The sequence below is a fragment of the Quercus suber genome, unplaced genomic scaffold (genome assembly GCF_002906115.3).
Source record: "Quercus suber isolate HL8 unplaced genomic scaffold, Cork oak 2.0 scaffold_215, whole genome shotgun sequence".
Lineage (NCBI taxonomy): Eukaryota > Viridiplantae > Streptophyta > Magnoliopsida > Fagales > Fagaceae > Quercus > Quercus suber.
Genome location: NW_027069673.1, coordinates 769,657 through 790,921, shown reverse-complemented (window position 1 = coordinate 790,921; position 21,265 = coordinate 769,657). Strand labels below are relative to the sequence as shown.

General features: G+C 33.0%; 1 protein-coding gene across 41 annotated transcripts in view; it reads left to right on the top strand.

The window, feature by feature from the left end:
- The first annotated feature begins 1,905 nt into the window (after positions 1–1,905).
- Positions 1,906–21,265, top strand: part of LOC112028654 (putative disease resistance protein RGA4) — a 52,777-nt gene continuing 33,417 nt past the window's right edge. For 22 of the 41 annotated variants that reach the window (XM_065779643.1, XM_065779659.1, XM_065779651.1 and 19 more), the window contains exon 1: positions 1,906–5,418. In XM_065779643.1, coding sequence (XP_065635715.1) covers positions 2,040–5,418 — 3,379 coding nt within the window. In that variant the 5' untranslated portion in view covers positions 1,906–2,039. Of the gene's footprint in view, positions 5,419–5,513; positions 5,557–5,727; positions 5,808–5,984; positions 6,090–6,802; positions 6,889–7,112; positions 7,226–7,778; positions 7,846–8,171; positions 8,261–8,351; positions 8,446–8,528; positions 9,418–9,775; positions 9,959–10,316; positions 10,454–10,578; positions 10,772–11,346; positions 11,446–11,503; positions 11,644–11,744; positions 12,030–12,306; positions 12,600–12,688; positions 13,356–21,265 lie in introns of those variants that run through there. The other 19 variants (XM_065779668.1, XM_065779662.1, XM_065779675.1 and 16 more) reach the window with 18 other exon arrangements.

Genomic DNA, 21,265 nt, shown 5'->3' with positions numbered 1-21,265 from the left:
CAACTCAGATTGTCCAACTTGATGTCATGACAAAATGTTGTGGCTTTTAATACAAAAGCTCTGTAAATACATGTGATGGTTTTAACAACTCAGATTGTCCAACTAGGTGTCCTGACAAAATGTTGTGGCTTTTAGGCTGTGTTTGTTTTGGCTTCAAATGGTTTCCGGAAATCATTTTCCGTAAAATAGGCTGTTTGGGTGCGCAAGGAAAATTGGGTCAAACGGAAAATCATTTCCGTTGACCGTAAATAAGCCTTCTAATTACGGAAAACCAATTCCGTTTCTATTTTACCTTCAATTCACTTCCGGAAAAGAGAGAAAGAGAGAGAGAAAGAAAGACCAGATGCGCAACAGGGAGAAAGAGAGAGAGAAAGGACTCAGATGCGCACCCAGACCGCCGTCGTCGTCCCCTCCATGCGACGATGAGAGAGACCGATTGCACCCAGATTGATCGCACCCCACCGAAGGCCAATCCACCCAGACCGATCGCTCGTCGACGTCGCCTGCGAACCCCGAGCTCCAGTCCGACGATCGCACGCACCAGATCGCACCGGTCTCGTCGATCGCAGCACCGCGTCGATCACACCGCGCCGCTCGATCTCGCCTCCGCTCGATCTCGTCGTTTCCCATGACCGATCTCATCGCCCATGACCGATCTCTCCCTTTCCATCCATTTTTGATCACTCTCTCGTCCTCGCTCTCAGTTTGACCGAATGTGGATTTGATCGAATGGAGTTGTTGTGATTTTTGTTTTTTGAAGTTTATACGTTGAAATTTCTATTATAAAATTTGTTTGGGAACTGAGAAAATGGGTAAGAAAATGTGAGAAAGTGTAGGAAAATAGCATTTTCAGTATGCAATCAAACACATGAAAATATTTTCTAAATTTTTTTTCATAATGCAGCTAAACACTCAGAAAATATTTTCCTTTCCCGAAAATATCATTTCCAAAAAATAGATATTTTTCAAAAAATATTTTACGGCAACCAAACAAAGCCTTAATACAAAAGCTCTGTAAATACATGTGATGGTAGGGTTTTAAACAACTCAGATTGTCCAACTAGGTGTCCTGACAAAATGTTGTGGCTTTTCATACAAAAGCTATGTAAATAGAATCTTTATAGATTGCGATAGCTTTTGCCTTTTTTTTTTTTTTTTTTTTTTTTTTTTTTCCTGAGAAATACTTTCAAATACACAATGTGAAAAGGAAAAATTTGTGGTTCCTCTTGCTTTTTGACCCATACTTTTTACACAATGTGAAAAGGGAAAAGCAGGACTTAGGAGCCTTTACATGATTTTTTTTTTTTGACGGGAGGAGAATGACAATTATGGCCAAATAACAAAAGGGAATACTTTTTTTAGATAATCTTATTAATCAGTCCACAGCACAATTATGATTTTGCTTTTATCTTTTATATATCCTGATCTTACCAAATGATAATATAGAATTGCAAATGTTACAACTCTGAATTGTTAGTTTATTATGTTCAGCTAAACATGCAATGTGTCATAGACTATATTTGACAAGAATTGCATTGTGCAAACCTTACTTCTTTTTTTTTTTTTTTTTACTTAACAAAAAAAATGAGGTCCCTGTTGTAGATTTATGACCTAACGTCACGTGATGAAAATAAATAATTCCACATATACAGCCTTGATTAGGCTATCATTTAAACCACTCACTAAATGAAGTGATATGAGTGCTTTTACCATTAAGTCACACTTTTATGGTCTCTTACTTTTGGGTCATATGATCACCAAGAGAATAAGCTACTCTAAGGTGAATTAGCTCAAAAATAATTTGAATATTAATACGAATGGAAGTGTGAAGTGTGAGGGCCAGGCCAGCTCCGACAGCCCATGTGATGCTTTTTTGACAAGTCATACATGACATATAGACATCTATACTGTTACGTCCAAATTATTGTTCTTGTATATATTGATCACTCTGCCTAAGCCATTCTCCTCACAAACCATTGCTCTTATCTTACCTACCTTTAACTATTTCAAGGATTCATTTCATTCACCTTCATTGAGAAATGGCTGAAGGAGCTCTCTTCGACGTAGCTGAAGGAATCATTGGCCAACTGGGCAACCTAGCTGTCAAAGAGCTTGGACTGCTCTGGGGTGTCAAAGAGGAGCATCAAAAGCTCGTGGACACTGTTTCAACCATCAAAGCTGTCATTCTGGATGCAGAGGAGCAACAGGCGCAGAATCAGACCATCAAGAATTGGCTGGGAAGGCTGAAAGATGCACTTTATGAAGCGGACGACTTGCTGGATGACTTTTCCACTGAAGTTTTACGACGGGAAGTGATGACTAGGAATAAGAAGGCGAAAGAGGTACGCATCTTCTTTTCCAAATCGAACCAACTTGCATATGGTCTTAAAATGGGTCATAAGATTAAGGCAGTTAGGGAGAGACTAGATGCTATTGCAGCGGATAGGAAGTTCCACCTAGAGGAACGTCCTAGGGAGACACAAGTCACAAATTCGATTAGGGAGACTGATTATTTTGTACGTGCTGAAACTGTTATTGGAAGGGAGCTTGATAAGAAAGTGATCTTAAAACGTTTATTGGATTCCAATATTGAAGAAAATGTTTCAGTTTATTCAATAGTTGGAATCGGAGGGCTAGGCAAAACCACATTAGCTCAATTATTATTCAATGATAAAGAAATCGAAAAAGAATTTGAGAGAAAATTTTGGGTGTGTGTGTCTGATGATTTTGATGAAAATATAATTGTTAAGAAAATCCTAGAATATGCAAAAGGTCAGAAACTAGAAAACCTTGAAAGGAATGCATCAAAAAATGATCTTCAAAAAGAAATTGATGGAAAGAGATTCTTACTTGTATTAGACGATGTGTGGAATTATGATTTAGAAAAATGGGATAAGTTAAAAGAACTTTTATTGGCTGGTGCAAAAGGCAGTAGAATATTGGTGACTACACGTGAGGAAAAGGTTGCAGAGAGTTCAAAAACTATTGAAACACACCATTTAATGGGTTTAAATGATGAGGACTCTTGGTCTTTGTTTAAGCAAAAGGCATTTAAAAAAGGACAAGAACCAGAAAATTCAAAATTTAAGGAAATTGGAATGGAAATCATTAGTAAGTGCAAAGGAGTTCCACTTGCCATAAAGACTATAGGAAGCCTATTGTACTCGAAAAAATCTGAAGAGGAATGGTTGTCCTTCAAAAATAATGAATTTTCAAAGGTAAATGAAACTAATATCCAACCAATACTTAGGTTGAGTTATGATCATCTCCCATCATATTTGAAACAATGTTTTGCTTATTGTAGTTTATTTCCAAAGGATTACGAGATTGAAAAAGAGAGATTGGTTAAGCTATGGGTGGCACAAGGGTTCATTAGACTATCATGTCAAAACCAATGCTTAGAAGATGTTGGTCATGCCTATTTTATGGAATTACTTAGGAGATCATTCTTTCAAGAAGACACAAGATCTAGATTCAAAATACATGACCTCATGCATGATCTTGCGATATTAGTAGCGGGACTAGAGAGCACCACTTTTGAAATAAATGAGAAAATTATTGAAGAAAAAACCTATCACGTGTCATTTGGTTTTGATTTAGACTCATCAAAGCAAATTCCAACCTCGTTGTTTAAAGCAAGTAGGATAAGAACATTTCTTTTGCCATGTCAAAATTGGAAACCAAATAAAATGATATGGAACAAGTCAACTTGTGATGCATTTGTTTCAAGTTTTAAGTTCTTGCGCTTGTTAGATTTGCACTGCACTGGCATTAGGAGTGTTCCACATTCTGTTGGAAAGTTGAAGCATTTAAGGCACCTTGATCTTTCATTTAATTACATAAAGATGCTTCCTAATTCAATTACAAGGTTGCAAAATTTGGAGACACTAAATCTCGATTACTGTTATGAACTTGTAGAATTGCCAAGAAATCTTTCTAGATTAGTCAATCTTAGGCATCTTATCATTGAAAGATGCCATAGATTGACTCATATGCCACATGGACTTGGGCAATTGACTAATCTCCAATCACTAGCTCAGTATGTGTTGAGTACGGACTCTAGGAGTGGTAGTGGGTTGAAGGAACTTCACGGATTAAACCAGTTGAGAAAAAATCTAAGGATTAAAAATCTGAGACACAAGAAAGATGGTGAATTAGAATATCAGGCATGTTTGAAAGAAAAACAACACCTTGAAGGCTTGGCGTTAGAGTGGATAGGAAGAGAAGGGGATGTTGAGTACGATGAGATGTCAGTCGAAGCTTTGGAACCAAACCAAAATCTTAGAAGTTTGGAATTAAAAGGCTACGGGGGAGTGAAATATCCTAGCTGGCTTTCTTTACTCAAAAATCTTGTAAGCCTTACGTTATTTTCAATGAAGAATAGCCAAGATGGGCTACCATTGCATCAATTTCCTTCTCTCAAAACACTCCATTTGTCAAATGCTCCTTCTCTTGAGTACGTATCTCTGGTATCAGAGAGTTTTATACTTCCACCCCTAGAATCCCTCAAAATTAGGCATTGTCCTAATCTAAAGGAATGGTGGAAGAGGAGGAGCGACTCTATCGAGGAGGACGAAGATGACGCCGATAATTACGGTGAAATATCGACGATAACAGCAAAGAATCATTCTCTGCTTTCATTTTCTCGTCTTTCCAATCTACACATTTCTCGTTGCCCTAAACTATCTTCCATGCCTTTATTTCCTTATCTTGAAACACTAGATCTGTATAACTCTAATTTGAGGCCATTGGAGCGAACAATATCGATGGGAATGATAAGTACGGCATCTCAGGAAAACCCAACAGCAGCAGCAGTAGCAGAGTCAACCTCTTCTGCTCCTTCTTCTTCTTCTTCAACACTTGCCGCCTCATTCACCCCTCTCTCCAAATTAGAATCTTTGCATATTAGTATGAGAGAAGGCAGTGATGGTCATGGCCTTCAATCTATACAACATCTGACTGCACTTGAGGAATTTAGTTTATCTAATTATAATGGGGATGGGATGGAATTGGAATGGCAAGGGCTGAGGAAGCTTCAGTATCTAAGATTATCTGATCATCCAAAATTGGCCTCTCTTCCTGTGGGGCTTCAACAGGCCACCTCTCTGCGAAATCTCAATATTTGGAATTGTTCGAGTTTGACGACATTGCCGGAGTGGATCTGCGAAATCATATCTCTGCAATCACTCCATATTTCTAATTGCCCCAATTTCACTTCATTGCCTGCCCTAACTTCTCTTCAATCCCTCGCTATTTGGGATTGCCCCAATTTGACATCATTGCCTGCCCTAACGTCTTTGAAGACACTGGATATTGGGGGATGTCCCATCTTAGTAGAAAGTTGCAAGAACCAGGATTGGGTTGCTCGCATCGAAAACTTGTACGGAGATCTAGCTCCACCAAAAGAAGAAGATCCAGGTATTGAATTTCATTATGCAAAACAAAATTATTCTTCTTCACCATCTTTAATTGTATAGCTAATTTTTTCCTGGCTATTTAATTTCATTATGCAGAACAAACTGAAGCAAATGAGGAATTCTTGTATTTAATCTAGAGGTGGTTTCTTGTTTTATTTATCTTTTCCAATAGAATTTTCATTCCTCACATGCATGCTTTCTTCACATATTAGGAGAAAGAATATGGAATTCTTGCCTCTGTTTCTTTTTGTATCTCAAACCAAGTTGACTTGGTGATGTATTTTGGGTGTTTTTCTTCTCATCTTGTCAGGTGAGGATCATCAATTGTGCTGATAAGGAGATAATACTTGTGGGGAGAAGTATATCTGGCAGAAGAATTAGCCTATGCAGGTATTTTTTATGCTTCGGTTATAAGCTCCACCATGTTTTATTTTTTTTATTTTTTATTTTTTTTTACAATTGATTAAAAACATATATGTTTTATGTTTTTTCCTGGCTTTTGCAGGTATGAGTTGTTTCATACTGAATCACTAATGTTTCTTTCCTATCTTTTTTTGTCTTGCTTAGCTTGCGTTGGATTTAGATCATAAGTTGATATTCATGGTAGCAACACTTGGATAAAGGACAAGTGGTTGCTTATTGGCTTTCTCCTTGAATTCAAATGCTACGGAGGTAAACAAATAATAGTCTTTTATTTACTTTTACATTATCATTCTTTGTTCGAAGGGGAAAAAATTAAAGAAAAAGATTTTCACTATGGCAGATTCTTCATAACACTTCATAGTTTATGATCAAAGTTGGGATCCAGTGTCTGTTTATTACTACTCTTATCCATATAGATACAAATATTGCCAACAGAACTAGATGCCTCATTTTAAAATGTGTGCTTTAGGCTCTGATCATCTTCATTTATAATTGCAACTTCTCTAACAGTCTCTGGCTTGTAATCAATTTTGGTTACTTTGGTTCTTAGAAGTCTTCTAGTGACCAAAATAAAGGGTAAGTCATTAATCATATATTAGGTTTCTCGACCTTTCCAAGAACTTTGAAACCAGTTAAAAAATCACTCTCCAGAAGTCCATTTTTCTCCTGTTTTCTATGTTTCTTCCTTCTCCAAACAAGAACCTGCTTGACATTAAACTGAATGTCAATTTATCTGGGTATTTGGGGCTATCTTCTTACATACTAAAAGTGGTTCAACAAGTCAATAACTCAGTGGTAAACAATTATGTAGAAGTGGTTTCTAGTTTTCTTTTTCTTCGCCAATAGAATTTTCATTCCTCACATACTTGCTTTCTTCACATCTTTCTCTGTTTCTCTTTTTTTATCTCAAATCAAGTTGATTTGGTGATGTATTTTGGATGTTTTACTTCTCATCTTGTCAGATAAGGATCAGCATTTGGTGATAATGAGATAATATTCGTGGGGAGAAGTATATCTGGCAACAGCACTGTAGTATTAGCTTGCACTGGTATTTTTTATCGTTCAGTTACAAACTCCACCATGTTTTTATTTCTACAATTGAATAAAAATATGTTTTATGTTTTTTTTTGGGCTTGTGGAGGTATGAGTTGTTTCATACTGAATTGCTAATGTTTCTTTCCTATCATTTTTGGCTTGCTAAGCTTGCATTGAAAACACAATATATACCATCTTTCATCTTACTTTTTATTATTATTAATTTTTATATGATAGATTGCATTGGATTTAGTCCATAAGTTGATATTCATGGTAGCAATTCTTGGATGAAGGAACTTGTCCCAAGTGGTTGCTTATTGGCTTTCTTCTTGAATTCGAATGTTACAGAGGTAAACAAATACTAGTATTTTATTTACCTTTACGTAATCATTATTTGTTTGAAGGGAAAAAAAATAAAGAAAAAGATTTTCATTATGGCAGATTCTTCATAATGCTTACTGTAGTTTTGACGAAAGTGGGAATCAATGTCTGTTTATTACTACTCTTATCCATGTAGATACAAGCACTATATTTATCCATATAGGTATTGAGTCTATAGTGACAATAGAGCTACATGCCTCATTTTTAAATGTATGCTTTAGGCTTTGATCAACTTCATTTATAATTGCAACTTCTGTAACAATCTCTGGCTTGTAATGAATTTTGGTTACTTTGGCTCTTATAAGTCTTCTAGTGACCAAAATAAATAAAGGTTTCTCAACCTTTCCAAGAATATGAAACAAGTTAGTAAACTGCTCTACAAAAGTCAATTTTTCTCCTATTTTCTATGTTTCTTGCTTCTCCAAACAAGAACCTGCTTTACATTAAAATTGTACTTCAATGTGGGTATCCAGGGCTATCTTCTTACATTGTAAAAGCAGTTCTCTTTTTATTGTACAATAGATGAAATGAAGATCGAATGTGTAAAAGTGGCCTTTGGCAGTGGTTCTTATCACTTCTTTTGTTAGTGGTGAGCCCAAAGATTTATATAACTTAATGGTTTAATTAATGATTATGCATATTTAAGTATATGAAATTTACTGTCAGTAACTTTTATTTGATAGAATATTTTGCATCAAAACACAGCTTAGATTTTTTCTAGAAATGATATATTTTAGGGATGGTATTCATTTTATGCCCCTGGTCAGTGAGAAACTTTGGGAAGACAATGATTATAAAATCTTAACTTCTATTTTTTCTTTTAAGCCAAAATTGATAAGCATTCTACTGAATTCATATTCAAAAAGAGGAGCTTAAATTCTGAAATCCATAGTGGTACTTATAGAATGATACCAGGTGAAAATGCTCCGGTATGACTTGAGACAGCATATATCACCATGAGGCTGAATTGAATTTAAAAGGCTCCATTAGTACTCCATAAAAAGGTTGAGGGCCACAATTCAGTTTGTTAATTTACAAGCTATTTTGATTTTTGAGTTCTAAACTTTCTCATGTTGCATAATGAGCAATCAATAGCATCCCCTAAAGCTGTGAGCTAGCCAACCCAACAGTAGAAGGGCTCATTTTTTTTTTTTTTTTTCCCTGTAGTAAAGTGGCAAATAAATGTTAGGTAAACACTTACTATCTAACTTTATCAACTTCTTGTTTCTCTTTAGATGACCAACTTCTCACATGATTACCTTTTATATGCAGGCATTCAGCAAACATTTTGGTTTAGGAAGTTACGTAGTAGATAGGCACAACCTAAATGCAACACATGGTCACTTGTGAAATGTAGAAAAAAGTAGCAATTCATGAGAGGGGTGTGGAAATGAAGGAGAATTCTACAATGTGCTTGGATATGATAGCCTTCCTTGAGTGTCAGTGGCTATCCCACTTATGGCTACGATGACAGAGGCAAACAGGAAAAAGTTGGAATAAGTCTGTTCTCTTATAATTGATAGTGGAACTGTATTTGTGAGAACAATATTTAGAATTCGTTGCATCTTTGACTTCTTTTAGTACGTATGTCAATCATTAACCGAGATCCTTCATAAACACATATATTCTAGTATTATTTTTCAAGGATAAAACACAAGAATGAAATCTCAATTCTATGCTTTCTTTTTCGTATTCTTTATAAGCATTCTGATATTTTGAGTATTTTAAACTAGTCTGATTTCATATGCTGTATTTCCCAATTGTTACCCTGCAACTTTGCAATACATTGAAATTACGTTTCTTTACTTTCATATGATAATTCTTCATCCTGAATTTGGTTTCTTAACACATGATTTGGAAAAATATGCTGGCTGAATTAATACCTGACTACTTATTATTTGGATTACAAAATGATCTTTGCTGCATGATCTTTCTCTTATTGGGTGTAATCTATACTTATTGCCTATCTCAGATTTTTGTTGTGTTTAAATCCTGGTTTTTGTTTATCTTTTGTTGGCTTATCCAATCTGAAACAAGTTCAATGTTAGTTCGTGCAGCAGTTAATGACACCAGTGGTGGCAAATATCTCTAGTTAATTGCTGTGGTGTTTTTCAAAATATTAGCCATTGAAGTTTGACATCTCCAGCACTGTTACCTGCATGTTTCGTATCTTCTTTTACCTTCTTTTTTTTTTTTTTCTTTTTTTTTTTAATTCTACAAATGGTTGCATCATCACATATTAAATAAAAGAATAATTAAGTTTTATTTATAATAGACCACAATATTCCTGCACTATAATTCCAACCTCATTCTCATAAGTATTCAATACAAATCTTGCTTTACTATGTTAGGATTTTATAACTTTCAAATTTAGGTCACATTGACCTATATGGACATTATTGTGGTCTAGTTGGGTTCTTACTACGAGTGCTTGAGTTCATGGATATAAATTCAGTGTGTTTATTGGAAAGTTTTGAGCTGTTTTCAAGTTTATTCACTTGGTTCTTTGATTATCAAAGGGAAATGTGGAGACAAGTAGCAATTCAGGAGACGGTTGGGGAAATCAGGGGGGATTCTGCAATATGCTTGATTATGATAACCTCACTTCTTTAAAGAGATCGGGTATTATTGACGGAATCAAGTTGTTGCTAAGATGGTAGAGACAAAAGATTCAGAATTTACTGCCACTTTGACTTCTTTAGGTATGCATGTTAATCATTAACCTAGATCCTTCATAAAAAGATATGTAGCAATCTTGTTTATTATGTTAATAAAAAAATTAAAATGTCAATGCTATTCTTTCTTTTCAATGTTCAAAGGATTCTCCTGCAACATGCTGTAAGATGACAAGTTGGAAATTGTGTCTCATTACTTTCATTATCATAATTGTCCTTTTCGCATTTATATGAGATGAAATAATATGTAAAATGTATTAGTACTTATTTTTTGGTTTTGCCAATTTCCTTTTACTTAATAAAGAAAAAAATGTTAATTGAGTTTTTATTCAGAAGTGTGCCAAGGAGGTGATGTATTTGGCTTACTTTGTTGATCTTTTCAAAGGTATAATGATAATATGGTTGGAAATTCAAAGCTGGCAACTATAGCATAGAGTACTCCTGGAATCAGCATCTTAAACAATGGGCTTGTAATGATCTCAAAGATCAAAATGCATTCAGAGTTCAAATGGCAGTACACAGGTAAGGGGAGGATCTATAGATTTTTGTGAAAGAAATGCTCCTATCACATTGTTGTTGAAAAGGACTCAATTGCTCCTATGTCATCCTAATTCCTTTTTGTCTTGATTTTAAATTTTGGCTTCTAGATTCAATTTTCCCATGTGCTTCTACTTCCATTGTGCATCGAGATCATCCTCTTTTCTCTAGACTCCCTCCCAGCTAAAAAAATCTTATTCAGCAACAGAGTCCAATGAGGGAGTTCTAAACTGAATCTAGTTTTGAGCCTCATTGAGGATACCAAGGAAAGAGGCAAAGCTGGAAGAGGTGCCCCCTAATGAGGTACTTGAGTAATCATCCCCTTTTCACTAGACACCCCAATGAGCCTCATTTAGATTAAATTAATGCACTATTTTGACATTTCAAGTTAGACCAAAAAAAAAAAAAATTAGTGATGTATTATTTAAATTCATTCTCCATTTGGTTATAGGGAAAAAAGTAGGAGGAAAGAGAAGAGAAAAAAATTGAAATAAGAAAGTCTTAAATTCTTTATTGGTGGGAACAAGAAACTACAATGAGTACTCACTTGTAATGATGAGTTCATTTTCTTTTAGTCAACAAAACATCATTGTACATCTCTTTCTCTCACTTATCAGGCAAATGCCAGGCATTAATGGGCAAGGTTCATACATTATATGAATCCATGTGACTGTTCAAATCCTAGACATAGAAACTAAGACCATAAGGATCTAAAACTCCTAATACTTCTATAGGTTCATTCATATCATTTTAAACTCAGTCCTCTATAAATTTCTCAATTATAATTGCACAACTTCACTGCTGTTTTTTGTTTCAAGTATTGCTGATTTTTATTATATCTGATTATGCCTATTCTTCCAACTGGGTTGGTTCCACAGTTATACATGCAGAAATAGAAAAAAATTGAAAAAGAAGTGCCTGATGCTTTAGTGGCTTAAGTTCCTTAATGAAGATGTGTGCATGCACAACATATGAATGTATGTGTGCAAGTATTATGCCTTGTTTCCTCTTTTTCTTACCACATGGATGTTTCAGGTCTTTGGCCTGGCGGCTTCCTACACAAGTTCATTTTCTTCTAGATGAAACTACAGACTTTAAGATGTATGCAACCATTAAAGAGGAAGTCAGACATTGATGCTTATGACGCAATACGAAAGATATTAGATGACCTAAATGTAGATACAGAAGTTAATTACGTTTATTTCAATCAATTAACTTTATTGAATCAGCAAATATATTTAATTGATTCTAATTGTATATCACTCTCTTCCTTCAGAAAGTCACAATTGTTGGAAACAATGGAAATGGGGAATGCATATTGACTACAATATTTCAAAGATCTTTTGATCCTAAATCAAGTCACACGATGGAATTGAAAATTAAAAGGTTAAATTGAAGTAGATGAGTTGGAAGATTGGTCTTGTCAGTCAAGAAGAATTTTTGTTCAATGACACATCCATGCCAACACTGCATATGAGAAAGAAGGAAATGCAAATGAGGTGGAAAGCAAAGCTGCATCAAAGTTACAAGTGCACAAAGGTTTGGTAGTAGCTTCCGACAGGTTAGTACAATAAAATATTCTTCCTAAACTCATCCTTCGATAGTTCTTAATGATCCAAGTTACTAAGTCAATTGAGCTACTTTAGAGTAAAATAACATTAAATAGCTTTTAATGGATAAAGCAAAAGTGGAAGCATTATTACTTCAATCTTGTTCCTCTCTACAATTGATAAATGTAGGATTATAAATTTTTTTTTAGCAGTTTAGCATTTTCTTGTGAGTCTTACAGACTCATTGGACCATACTGCTTCATTTAGTTTCTATCAAATAAAATGCAGGACTATCATATCATGGTAATACTATGAGGATTCCAATTATCCAGCGGGCAGAAGAAATGGGTAGCCACTAGACGTCCAAGATATTGCTTTAAACAAGGCTACAAATACTCTCAAAGCTGAATCTGAACAAATAAATCAAGATGTACTTAACCAAGTGATGGTGAACCAGGCTACAACTGTCATAACCTGTCCATCAAAGAGAAAGGAGAGCTTGAGATTTTGATTGTGAATCTGCCACTTGACTAACTGAGAAGGGCCAGTGTTTTCTGCTGAGAGTTGCAAATAATAATAAGGTAGAAATTAATTAGAAACAACTCTATCAAGTACTTTTTAAATGATTGATCCTATGTAAAATGCAACTTGTCTCATGGTTGAATTTTAGGTCCAGGCATTTCACAAACATTTAGGTCACATGTCAAGCGGATATGAAGTTAATTGCTATCACCTAGTGGTGCAATCGGATGCAGACAAATCTGTTACTAGCTTAATGGAAATTCATCTCCTATCAATGTTCCTGCACTTCAATTTTGTAAGAGAGGAAACTATATACCTAGTTATTAATCTAAAAGCTAATGAGGAACAACCAGAGATTAGATCTCATAGAGTCTTGCATGTGTTCAACAAAAGAAAAGCTCCTAGTACACTCTGCAGAAGCACCTTCCCACAACCAAGTGCAGAGCTAAACCTGAAAAAATGTCTCAGCCTTTCAGGGGTAACAGTATGTGTGCCTTGTCTACATAGCATTGTAGTACCACGCAGGCAGAGGAGAGAGGACATTGAGGGAGCAAAATGTTTCATTCGCATGTAACAATGGCCTTGGCCAATAGAATTTTACCTGATGTGGTGTACACTCTTCGCCTTCCCTTTATATAAGATGAAGGAAAACTTGTATTAAGACATACCTTAAGAAAATAGTGCACAAGAAGACTGGCTTGAGCCCGTGGTTTTTCTCTCTGTGTTCCTTTTCATAGAGAGTTTTCCACGTAAAAAATTGTTGGTTGCTCTCGTTTTCCTTCGTTTTTCATTTATTTTTCATGTTACTTCGCATTCTCCCACAAGCCATTGGAATTTGGACGTCCAAGACATTGCTATATAATGCTACAAATGCAATAAATCACTCAATTTTAATCACGGTGGTTAAAAATACTGTTACAAAATATAGAAAGGGAAGCTTGAGACTTTGATTATGCTACAAAATAGTGTCTCTACAGTAGTGGCAAGTAATGTTAATGTGATTATTAATTAAATACTTATTATTTTTTAGATAAGTGATTATTGTACCCAATGTGCAACTTGTCTCATGATTGTCATTTTGGTCCAGGGAATTTTAGCAAACAATATTTTAGTTGTGTTCAAGAGAATATGAAATCCACAGTTATGAGTTGTGATTTACACTCTGTACCATTTTTTACTTCATCTAAGAAGCTTTATTTCCAGTCGGCTTGATTCCAACTTCTAGTTGCCAAAATCTACTATTTCTCTGAACCATTAAATCCCTTAAAAATGCACATATTAAATTAAATCCCCAAAATAAATATATTAAATTAAAGAAGAAAATTTTCATTGTTTGATCTTTAGTTGATTTAGAGTTTCTTGATATTGCAAAAAATTAAAAAAGAAAAATTCTAATGTTAATTTAAGTTATTTGATATGTCGTTAATTTGGAGTTTCTCAATCTTAGATTTTATTTTATTTTATTTTATTTTTTGGTGATAGCCTCAATCTTAGTTCAATCGACACCTTTTATGTTTTATTAATTGTACAATAGTTTCCAAAAGCAATAAAATATTTGTCTCATTTTTTTTTTGTTCCACTTTATGTACCACCAATCACAGTTTGTCATATATAATTTTTTTTCTTTCATTGTAAGTTATGATTGGTGGAGTATAAGGTAGATTAGTTTATACTCCTAGTCCTAGCATCTCTTAGTGTTTCCAATAGAGTTGAAGATGAAATTTTTGTCTTTTTCCCTCCAAATAAACAATTTATGCACCACCAATCACAGTGTGTTATATATAATTTTTTTTTCTTTCATTGTAAGTTATGATTAGTGGAGTATAAGGTAGATTAGTTTATACTCCTAGTCCTAGCATCTCTTAGTGTTTCCAATAGAGTTGGAGATGAAATTTTTGTCTTTTTCCCTCCAAATAAACAATTTATGCATTTTGTTATTTTTCAATGAAAATTATTGAGTATTTCTAGAATGAATAGTTATTTCATTTTCAAAATATGACAAATAATGGATCCAATTCTTGCTAAAAAAAAAATCAAATAAAATAATGAATCCAATTGGAGTATTTTTGTCTCAACTTGATTTATTGGTGTTATTCTAATAACTTAAATGACAAAAATAGATTTGGTGTTCAGCGTAGTGTAGTATCCACCATCAATTACTAGTTGAACATATTAATGACTGAGGGGCCTCTCAATTACTTTTTTTTTTCTTTCAAAAATCGCAATTATTTAAAATTTTTATAAATTAAAGTAATGACGAAAAGAGAATGTTTGATAAATAACTCAAAAAGAGTGATTCCTCCTACTCCTTTTGCTTTTTGTTCTTCAGGTTGCAAATAAAATACACAACAGACTCAGTGTTTTGGGCATCATAAGCAAATTTTGAATATGCAATTCTAGAGTCCCCTTACAATAGTGTATCTTTCCTAATTGTCAAATAGAAAAATCAATTGAAATCTATAGTTTGTTATCTTAAAAAGAGTTATCTTGAAAAGAATATATATATATATATATATATTGTAGAAGCTAAGGTTTCTAACAGGTGGTCTTTTATAATTTATAAATTCACCTCAGATTTTTGTACACAACATAGGCAAATTGAAAATTCCTCACATATTAATAGCTTGAACAACTTGATGATTAGAGATGATTGGATAATTGCTGTAGCTGCAACCTGTTATTCCACCAGCGTGGCACTAGAGAAGTTTTTAATCCAAAAGCTAGCAGAAAAACATTATAAGACTACAATATAATATTGATTCCTGCAGTCATAATTTTTCTTTTTCTCTGGTTGATTTTCCATTTTAAAGCATGTTCAACCGTAAGCTAGACCATGAGCATTCATAATAAGTTGTTTATTTCTTCTTTAATTTAAATCATTCAGATTTTGTTTAATTTGTTTTTTTATATTTTATTATATTCTATTATTAGTATATGTGTTATTGTATTATCAAATTGTGAGGAGAGTAGAGAATGATATCTATACAATTTAAAATTAGTCTCTTAGAGATTAGACAATATTAACAATGGCTCTAATAAGTAACAAAAGGGAAAGAAACATGGATGCGAATACGGATATGGATATGATATGATATATGATGTTGTAACTTTTGCACTTTAAAATAATGGGCTTTAAGTTCAGAGGACCCAAGTTGAATGGCTACATGAAGTGGTTTTTGTGTTATCATGGACCTTATGGCAGCTTGAGTAATTGACTTGGGCTTTATAAATGGGCCTTCACGTCATAGTTGCACTACCTCTTCAATAAGCAATTGAGCTTTAGTTGAGTAATTGAAATAATGAATGCAAGCATCTTGAAAATGATGATAAGTAGGAAATAAAAGCAGTACGAAATCATAGAACATTTTCTAAGTAGCCCAAAAAATAACAAATAATTAATTGAAGGCTTTTGTTAATGAATATTCCATTGCATTCGTAAAAAACGAATAGGTGAGTCCAACTTTATTGGAATGTTGTAAAAGTTAACTAATAAACAGTGGGTTCCAGTTAGCTTAACTAGTAAAGTCTCTGATGGTTGTATAAGAGATTTAGGGTTCAATCCCCGCCTACACCAAAAACTGATTGGTGTCTTGGTTTGATGATAAAGAGCGCTCATCAGGAGCGGACACCATAGGTTGAAATTCTCTAAAAAAAATTAACAAATATCTCTTTTAACTGAAAGCTCTTCCTCAAAAAAAAAAAAAAAAAAAATTTATATATATATATATATTCTCAAAATTATAGGGAATCAAATTATTTTCTCAAAAAANGTGTATATAAATTGGAAAAAAATATTGTTTTCATCCCTAAGTTTTCATATCATTTTTCTTTTGTTCCTAAACTCTAGATAGTTTATTTTTATTTTTTGTTTATAAATTGTTGAAAACGTTACACATTTTCTCCTTAAGCTTTCATACCATATGTCACTGACTCACTAGTATATGGTTTCGTGCTACTAGTTCACCTCCTGTGTCTTTTTTTTTTTTTTCTTTTTAAATGTAATGAAATGAAGGGATCATGTAGGAAGAATGTGTTAAAATCTCTAATGCTAAAGATAATGCTACTTAATTAGACATGTAGGATTAAAGTTAACAAAATTCGACAGAAGCTAGAACAAAAAGTATAATTTTTCTATAATTTAAGGACAATAAAAAAAATTTAAAGTTTAGGAACTAAAATCAAACTTCAAGCTCTTTATATGGACTAAAATATATTTTAGAAGTATAAATATAACAACAACGTTTTCAATAAGAAGAAAGGCAAGTTTTGCTTCACTGCTTCACTGAATTTACAGTCCTCAGATACAGGGGTATATTATGTTATTCAATTAAATTCAAATATATATTTGTATTAATTTAATTATTCTTAGAAAAGATATAATTGTTTATAATTTATTGGTTAATGAAACCATGTATTTGAATTTGATTGAAAAACATAATATATTACACCTAAATTTTGCCATAAATATAATGAGGAGTTTGTTACTTAATAGAAAGGCAAGTTTTGCTTGACTGAATTTACTACAATTAAGAGAAAAATCATACGAGTACCCCCAAAAAGAACATAGGCAAAATGGACAGGTAGAGTGTTCTTAAAGGACTCCTAAGCATGCAATTGTGATAATGATCAGCACAAGTGATGCTTCACCAAATTACTTTGCTCCTTCACTTTCAGAAATAAAATTGCATGCATTTGAAATATATCTTAAGGGTTACATTTTTAACCTATGAAAGTGTAGTACAAATCTTGTGTTACAATAAACCATAACATGACTATATACAGCATACTAAACCCTAGACTAATTAATAGACTTTTTGTACAAGTAGGATTCTTAGTTTGCACACGTAGAAGGATAGGAATTGGCTCTATGCTATGGTTGGTTAACTAAATGAGAGCCATTCCAGGATTAACACCAAACTAATAAGTTGGACAAATCAAAAATCACAAGCCCACCACATCCTAATTGTGTGTCTTAATTCTTACATTTAATCTTCAACCATTTTATTATTATTGCAATTAGTTGTGAGCTCATGAAGTTAACTGGTACTTCCTAGCATTTATAACAGAAACTTTTAACTATTTATTTTAAATATTAGCATTGAGATACAATGTTGAATAAGCTAGAATAAATACAGAAGTGGAAGCAAAAAATAGAGAACACAAGAATACACAAGGATTACGTGGTTTAGGTTAATGGCTACATTTTCAACATATGAGAGTGTATTACAAATCAACTTCTAGTTGCCAAAATCAACTTTTTTCTGAACCATTAAATCCCTAAAAAGGCACATATTAAATTAAATCCCCAAAAAACATATCTTAAATTAAAGAAGCTAATTCTCATTGTTTGATCTTTAGTTGATTTAGAGTTTCTTGATATTACAGACAAAAAAAAAGAAAAAAGAAAAAAAAAAGAGCAAATTCTAATGATATTTCAAATGATTTGATTTGTCGTTGATTTGGAATTTCTTGATCTTAGTTTAATTGATACTTTTTGGTGTTTTCATCTGAAATATTTAAGGTTCAAATCTCTTATCTCTTGACGTAATTATCAAATTATTATTTTTTAAGAAAAAAAAAACAAAAAACCAAAAATTGGAAATTGGGCCGTTAATTCGGCCCATTTCTCAAATTCATCTAAAACAGAGCCCAATACTTTTTTTTTTCTTTCACCTACCTATAATAAGAACTGGTGCAAGCAACTCCTAATATTAAACAGGGCCCTTTTTTTTTTTTTTCCTGCTAGTGCGGGTTTGAGTTGTCTCATACTGAATTGCTAATGTCTCTATCCTATCTTCAGTTTGCGTTGAAAATAGAATGTAGAACACTTTCTTCTTAATTTTTTTAATCAATTCTTATATGGTAGATTGCGTTGGATTCAAACCATAGGTTGATGTTCATATTAGCAAGTACTGACAATGGACCTTGATAACTCATTTTTATTTGTAAGCTTTAGGCTTTGATCATCTTCAATTACAATTGCAACTTCTCTAAAAATCTCTAGCTTAACAGGTTGATGACTTCGCCTTCCGAAAATATCATCTATTGCCAATGATATTGCACTTCACTACTTCACACAGAGAGAGAGAAATTCTTAATTTAGTTTTGAATGCAAGAGTTTGTAGCTTTTTCTTTTTGCAATATTAATGGACGGACTCTATATATTAAGGGCTCCATGTTCAAAGGCCTTAGGAGTTAGGACTAATGGTTACATGGTGCGGTATTGGTATTGTCATGGGCCTTACGGCAGCTTGAGTAATGAACTAGGCTTATATAAATGGGCCTTCATGTCCTAATTGCACTTCACTACATCTTGAAAATGATGCTAACTGGGAAACATCGAAAGCATATGATTAGATCAACTTGAATAGGTAATTTGTACATGGTTGTCCTAATGGAAAATGTTAAAGGAATGAGTAATTTTATTTTATCATTAGGAGTGTATGCTATAGGTTGAAAATATCTCTAAAAAAAATTAAAATAAATAAATAAAAATTACAAATTGATATAACAATGAACGTAATTAGTAAGCTTCATCAAGTACCCAATAAATGAATTTTTAAATTATTTTTTATAGTTTTTGACATATCAATTTATAAGTTCAATATAGTAAAGATTGTAATACCCCCATCATAACTTTGTCCTAAATATTGCCAATATGAATTATGTTTCTTCCATCGGGGTCAATCCTACCACTAAGCCAATTAGGCAGCTGCCCTACCTCCCTAAGTGGAACAAGGCCCCCAAATTTGAATCAATAGGAAAATTTCTATACCAATAAGAGTATTAATTAGGCCCAAAAAATTAGATAATAGATTAAAAAAAAGTAATGATGTGGACCCAACAAAATGTTACAATAATTTTACAACATGCCTAAATTAACATGTCAACCCATTCATGGGCCACCACAAATCTCTAATTAAAATTTCTCACTATACTAATTTAAGAATGTTGTGACATTTTGTTGAGTCCCTAACATTCCTCAAAAGAAATTGTTTTTTAAAGATGGCAACAACAAAAGAAAAAGAAAAAAAACAAGGCCCCCAAATTTGAATCAATAGGAAAATTTCTATACCAATAAGAGTATTAATTAGGCCCAAAAAATTAGATAATAGATTAAAAAAAAGTAATGATGTGGACCCAACAAAATGTTACAATAATTTTACAACATGCCTAAATTAACATGTCAACCCATTCATGGGCCACCACAAATCTCTAATTAAAATTTCTCACTATACTAATTTAAGAATGTTGTGACATTTTGTTGAGTCCCTAACATTCCTCAAAAGAAATTGTTTTTTAAAGATGGCAACAACAAAAGAAAAAGAAAAATCTAAGCCTAGGTGGACGATGAACCACCATCCACTCATTTCTTTGTTCTTTATTTTTTATTTTTTTTATTTATCTTTGTAGTTATACACACACACACACTAGTTGTTAACAACAACAAATATTTAGTTTTGTGAAAATTAATCAAGTCTCAAAAGGGTTCTCTAAATAATTTGTTGCTAGCATTGAACACAATATGATAATATATATATATATATATATATATAAATTAGGTGAAATCTCACAAACGAATAAGAAATTTTTCAAAAAACTTTAGATGAACAACTCACAAATGAATAAGAAATTCAACAACAAAAACTAAAAAATTTTGCATGTAAACAAATTAGAAGAATTTTTAAAAAAAAAATTAAATATATAAAAGCTTCAACTTACATGTTGCCTGAGGCCCCAAAATCCCTTTGGTTGCCCTGTCTTCCATGCATGATTTTTGTTTTGCAATAGCTAGCAAATCCAATGAGAGAGAAAGAGGCAGAGATAGAGATTTGAAGGATTTTTCTTTCCATCTTATTTCATTTTTACTACTTTTAAAAAATAAAATAAAATATTTGTACTTATATGGTAGATTGCGTTGGATTAAAACCATAGGTTGGTGTTCATATTAGCAAGTATTGACAATGGACCTTGATAACACATTTTTATTTGTAAGCTTTAGGCTTTGATCATCTTCAATTACAATTGCAAATTCTCTAACAATCTCTGGCTTAACAGGTTGATGACTTGGCCTTCCAAAATATCATTTATTGCCAATGATATTTCACTTCACTACTTCACAAAGAGAGAGAGAGAAATTCTTAGTATGCATTTGGCATTGGCTTAAAAAGCCTTTTTTTTTTTTTTTTTTTTTTTTTTTTTTTTTATTTAGTTTTTTTTGCTACTATTTATGGGTCTCATTGCAATTTTTTGTACTATTCATGAGTTTACTGTACTATTTGAGCTACTTTTTAGTTTTATTACAGTATTTTCACCAAAAAAATTTCAATTTAAGTAAATAAGCGTTACTTAGTTTTTAATGCAAGAGTTTGTAACTTTTGCCTTTTGCAATATTAATGGACAGACTCTATATATTATGGGCTCTATGTTCAGAGGCCTTAGTAGTTAGGACAAGTGGTTACATGGTGCGGTATTGGTATTGTCATGGGCCTTATGGCAGCTTGAGTGATGAACTAGGCTTTTATAAATGGGCCTTCATGTCCCAATTGCACTTCACTACATCTTGAAAATGATGCTAATGGGAAACACCGAAAGCATATATTAAATCAACTTGAATAGGTAATTTGCACACGGTTTTCCTAATGGAAAATGCTAAAGAAATGAGCAATTTTATTTTATCACTAGGGGTAGATGTCATAAGTTGAAAATATTTCTAAAAAAATTG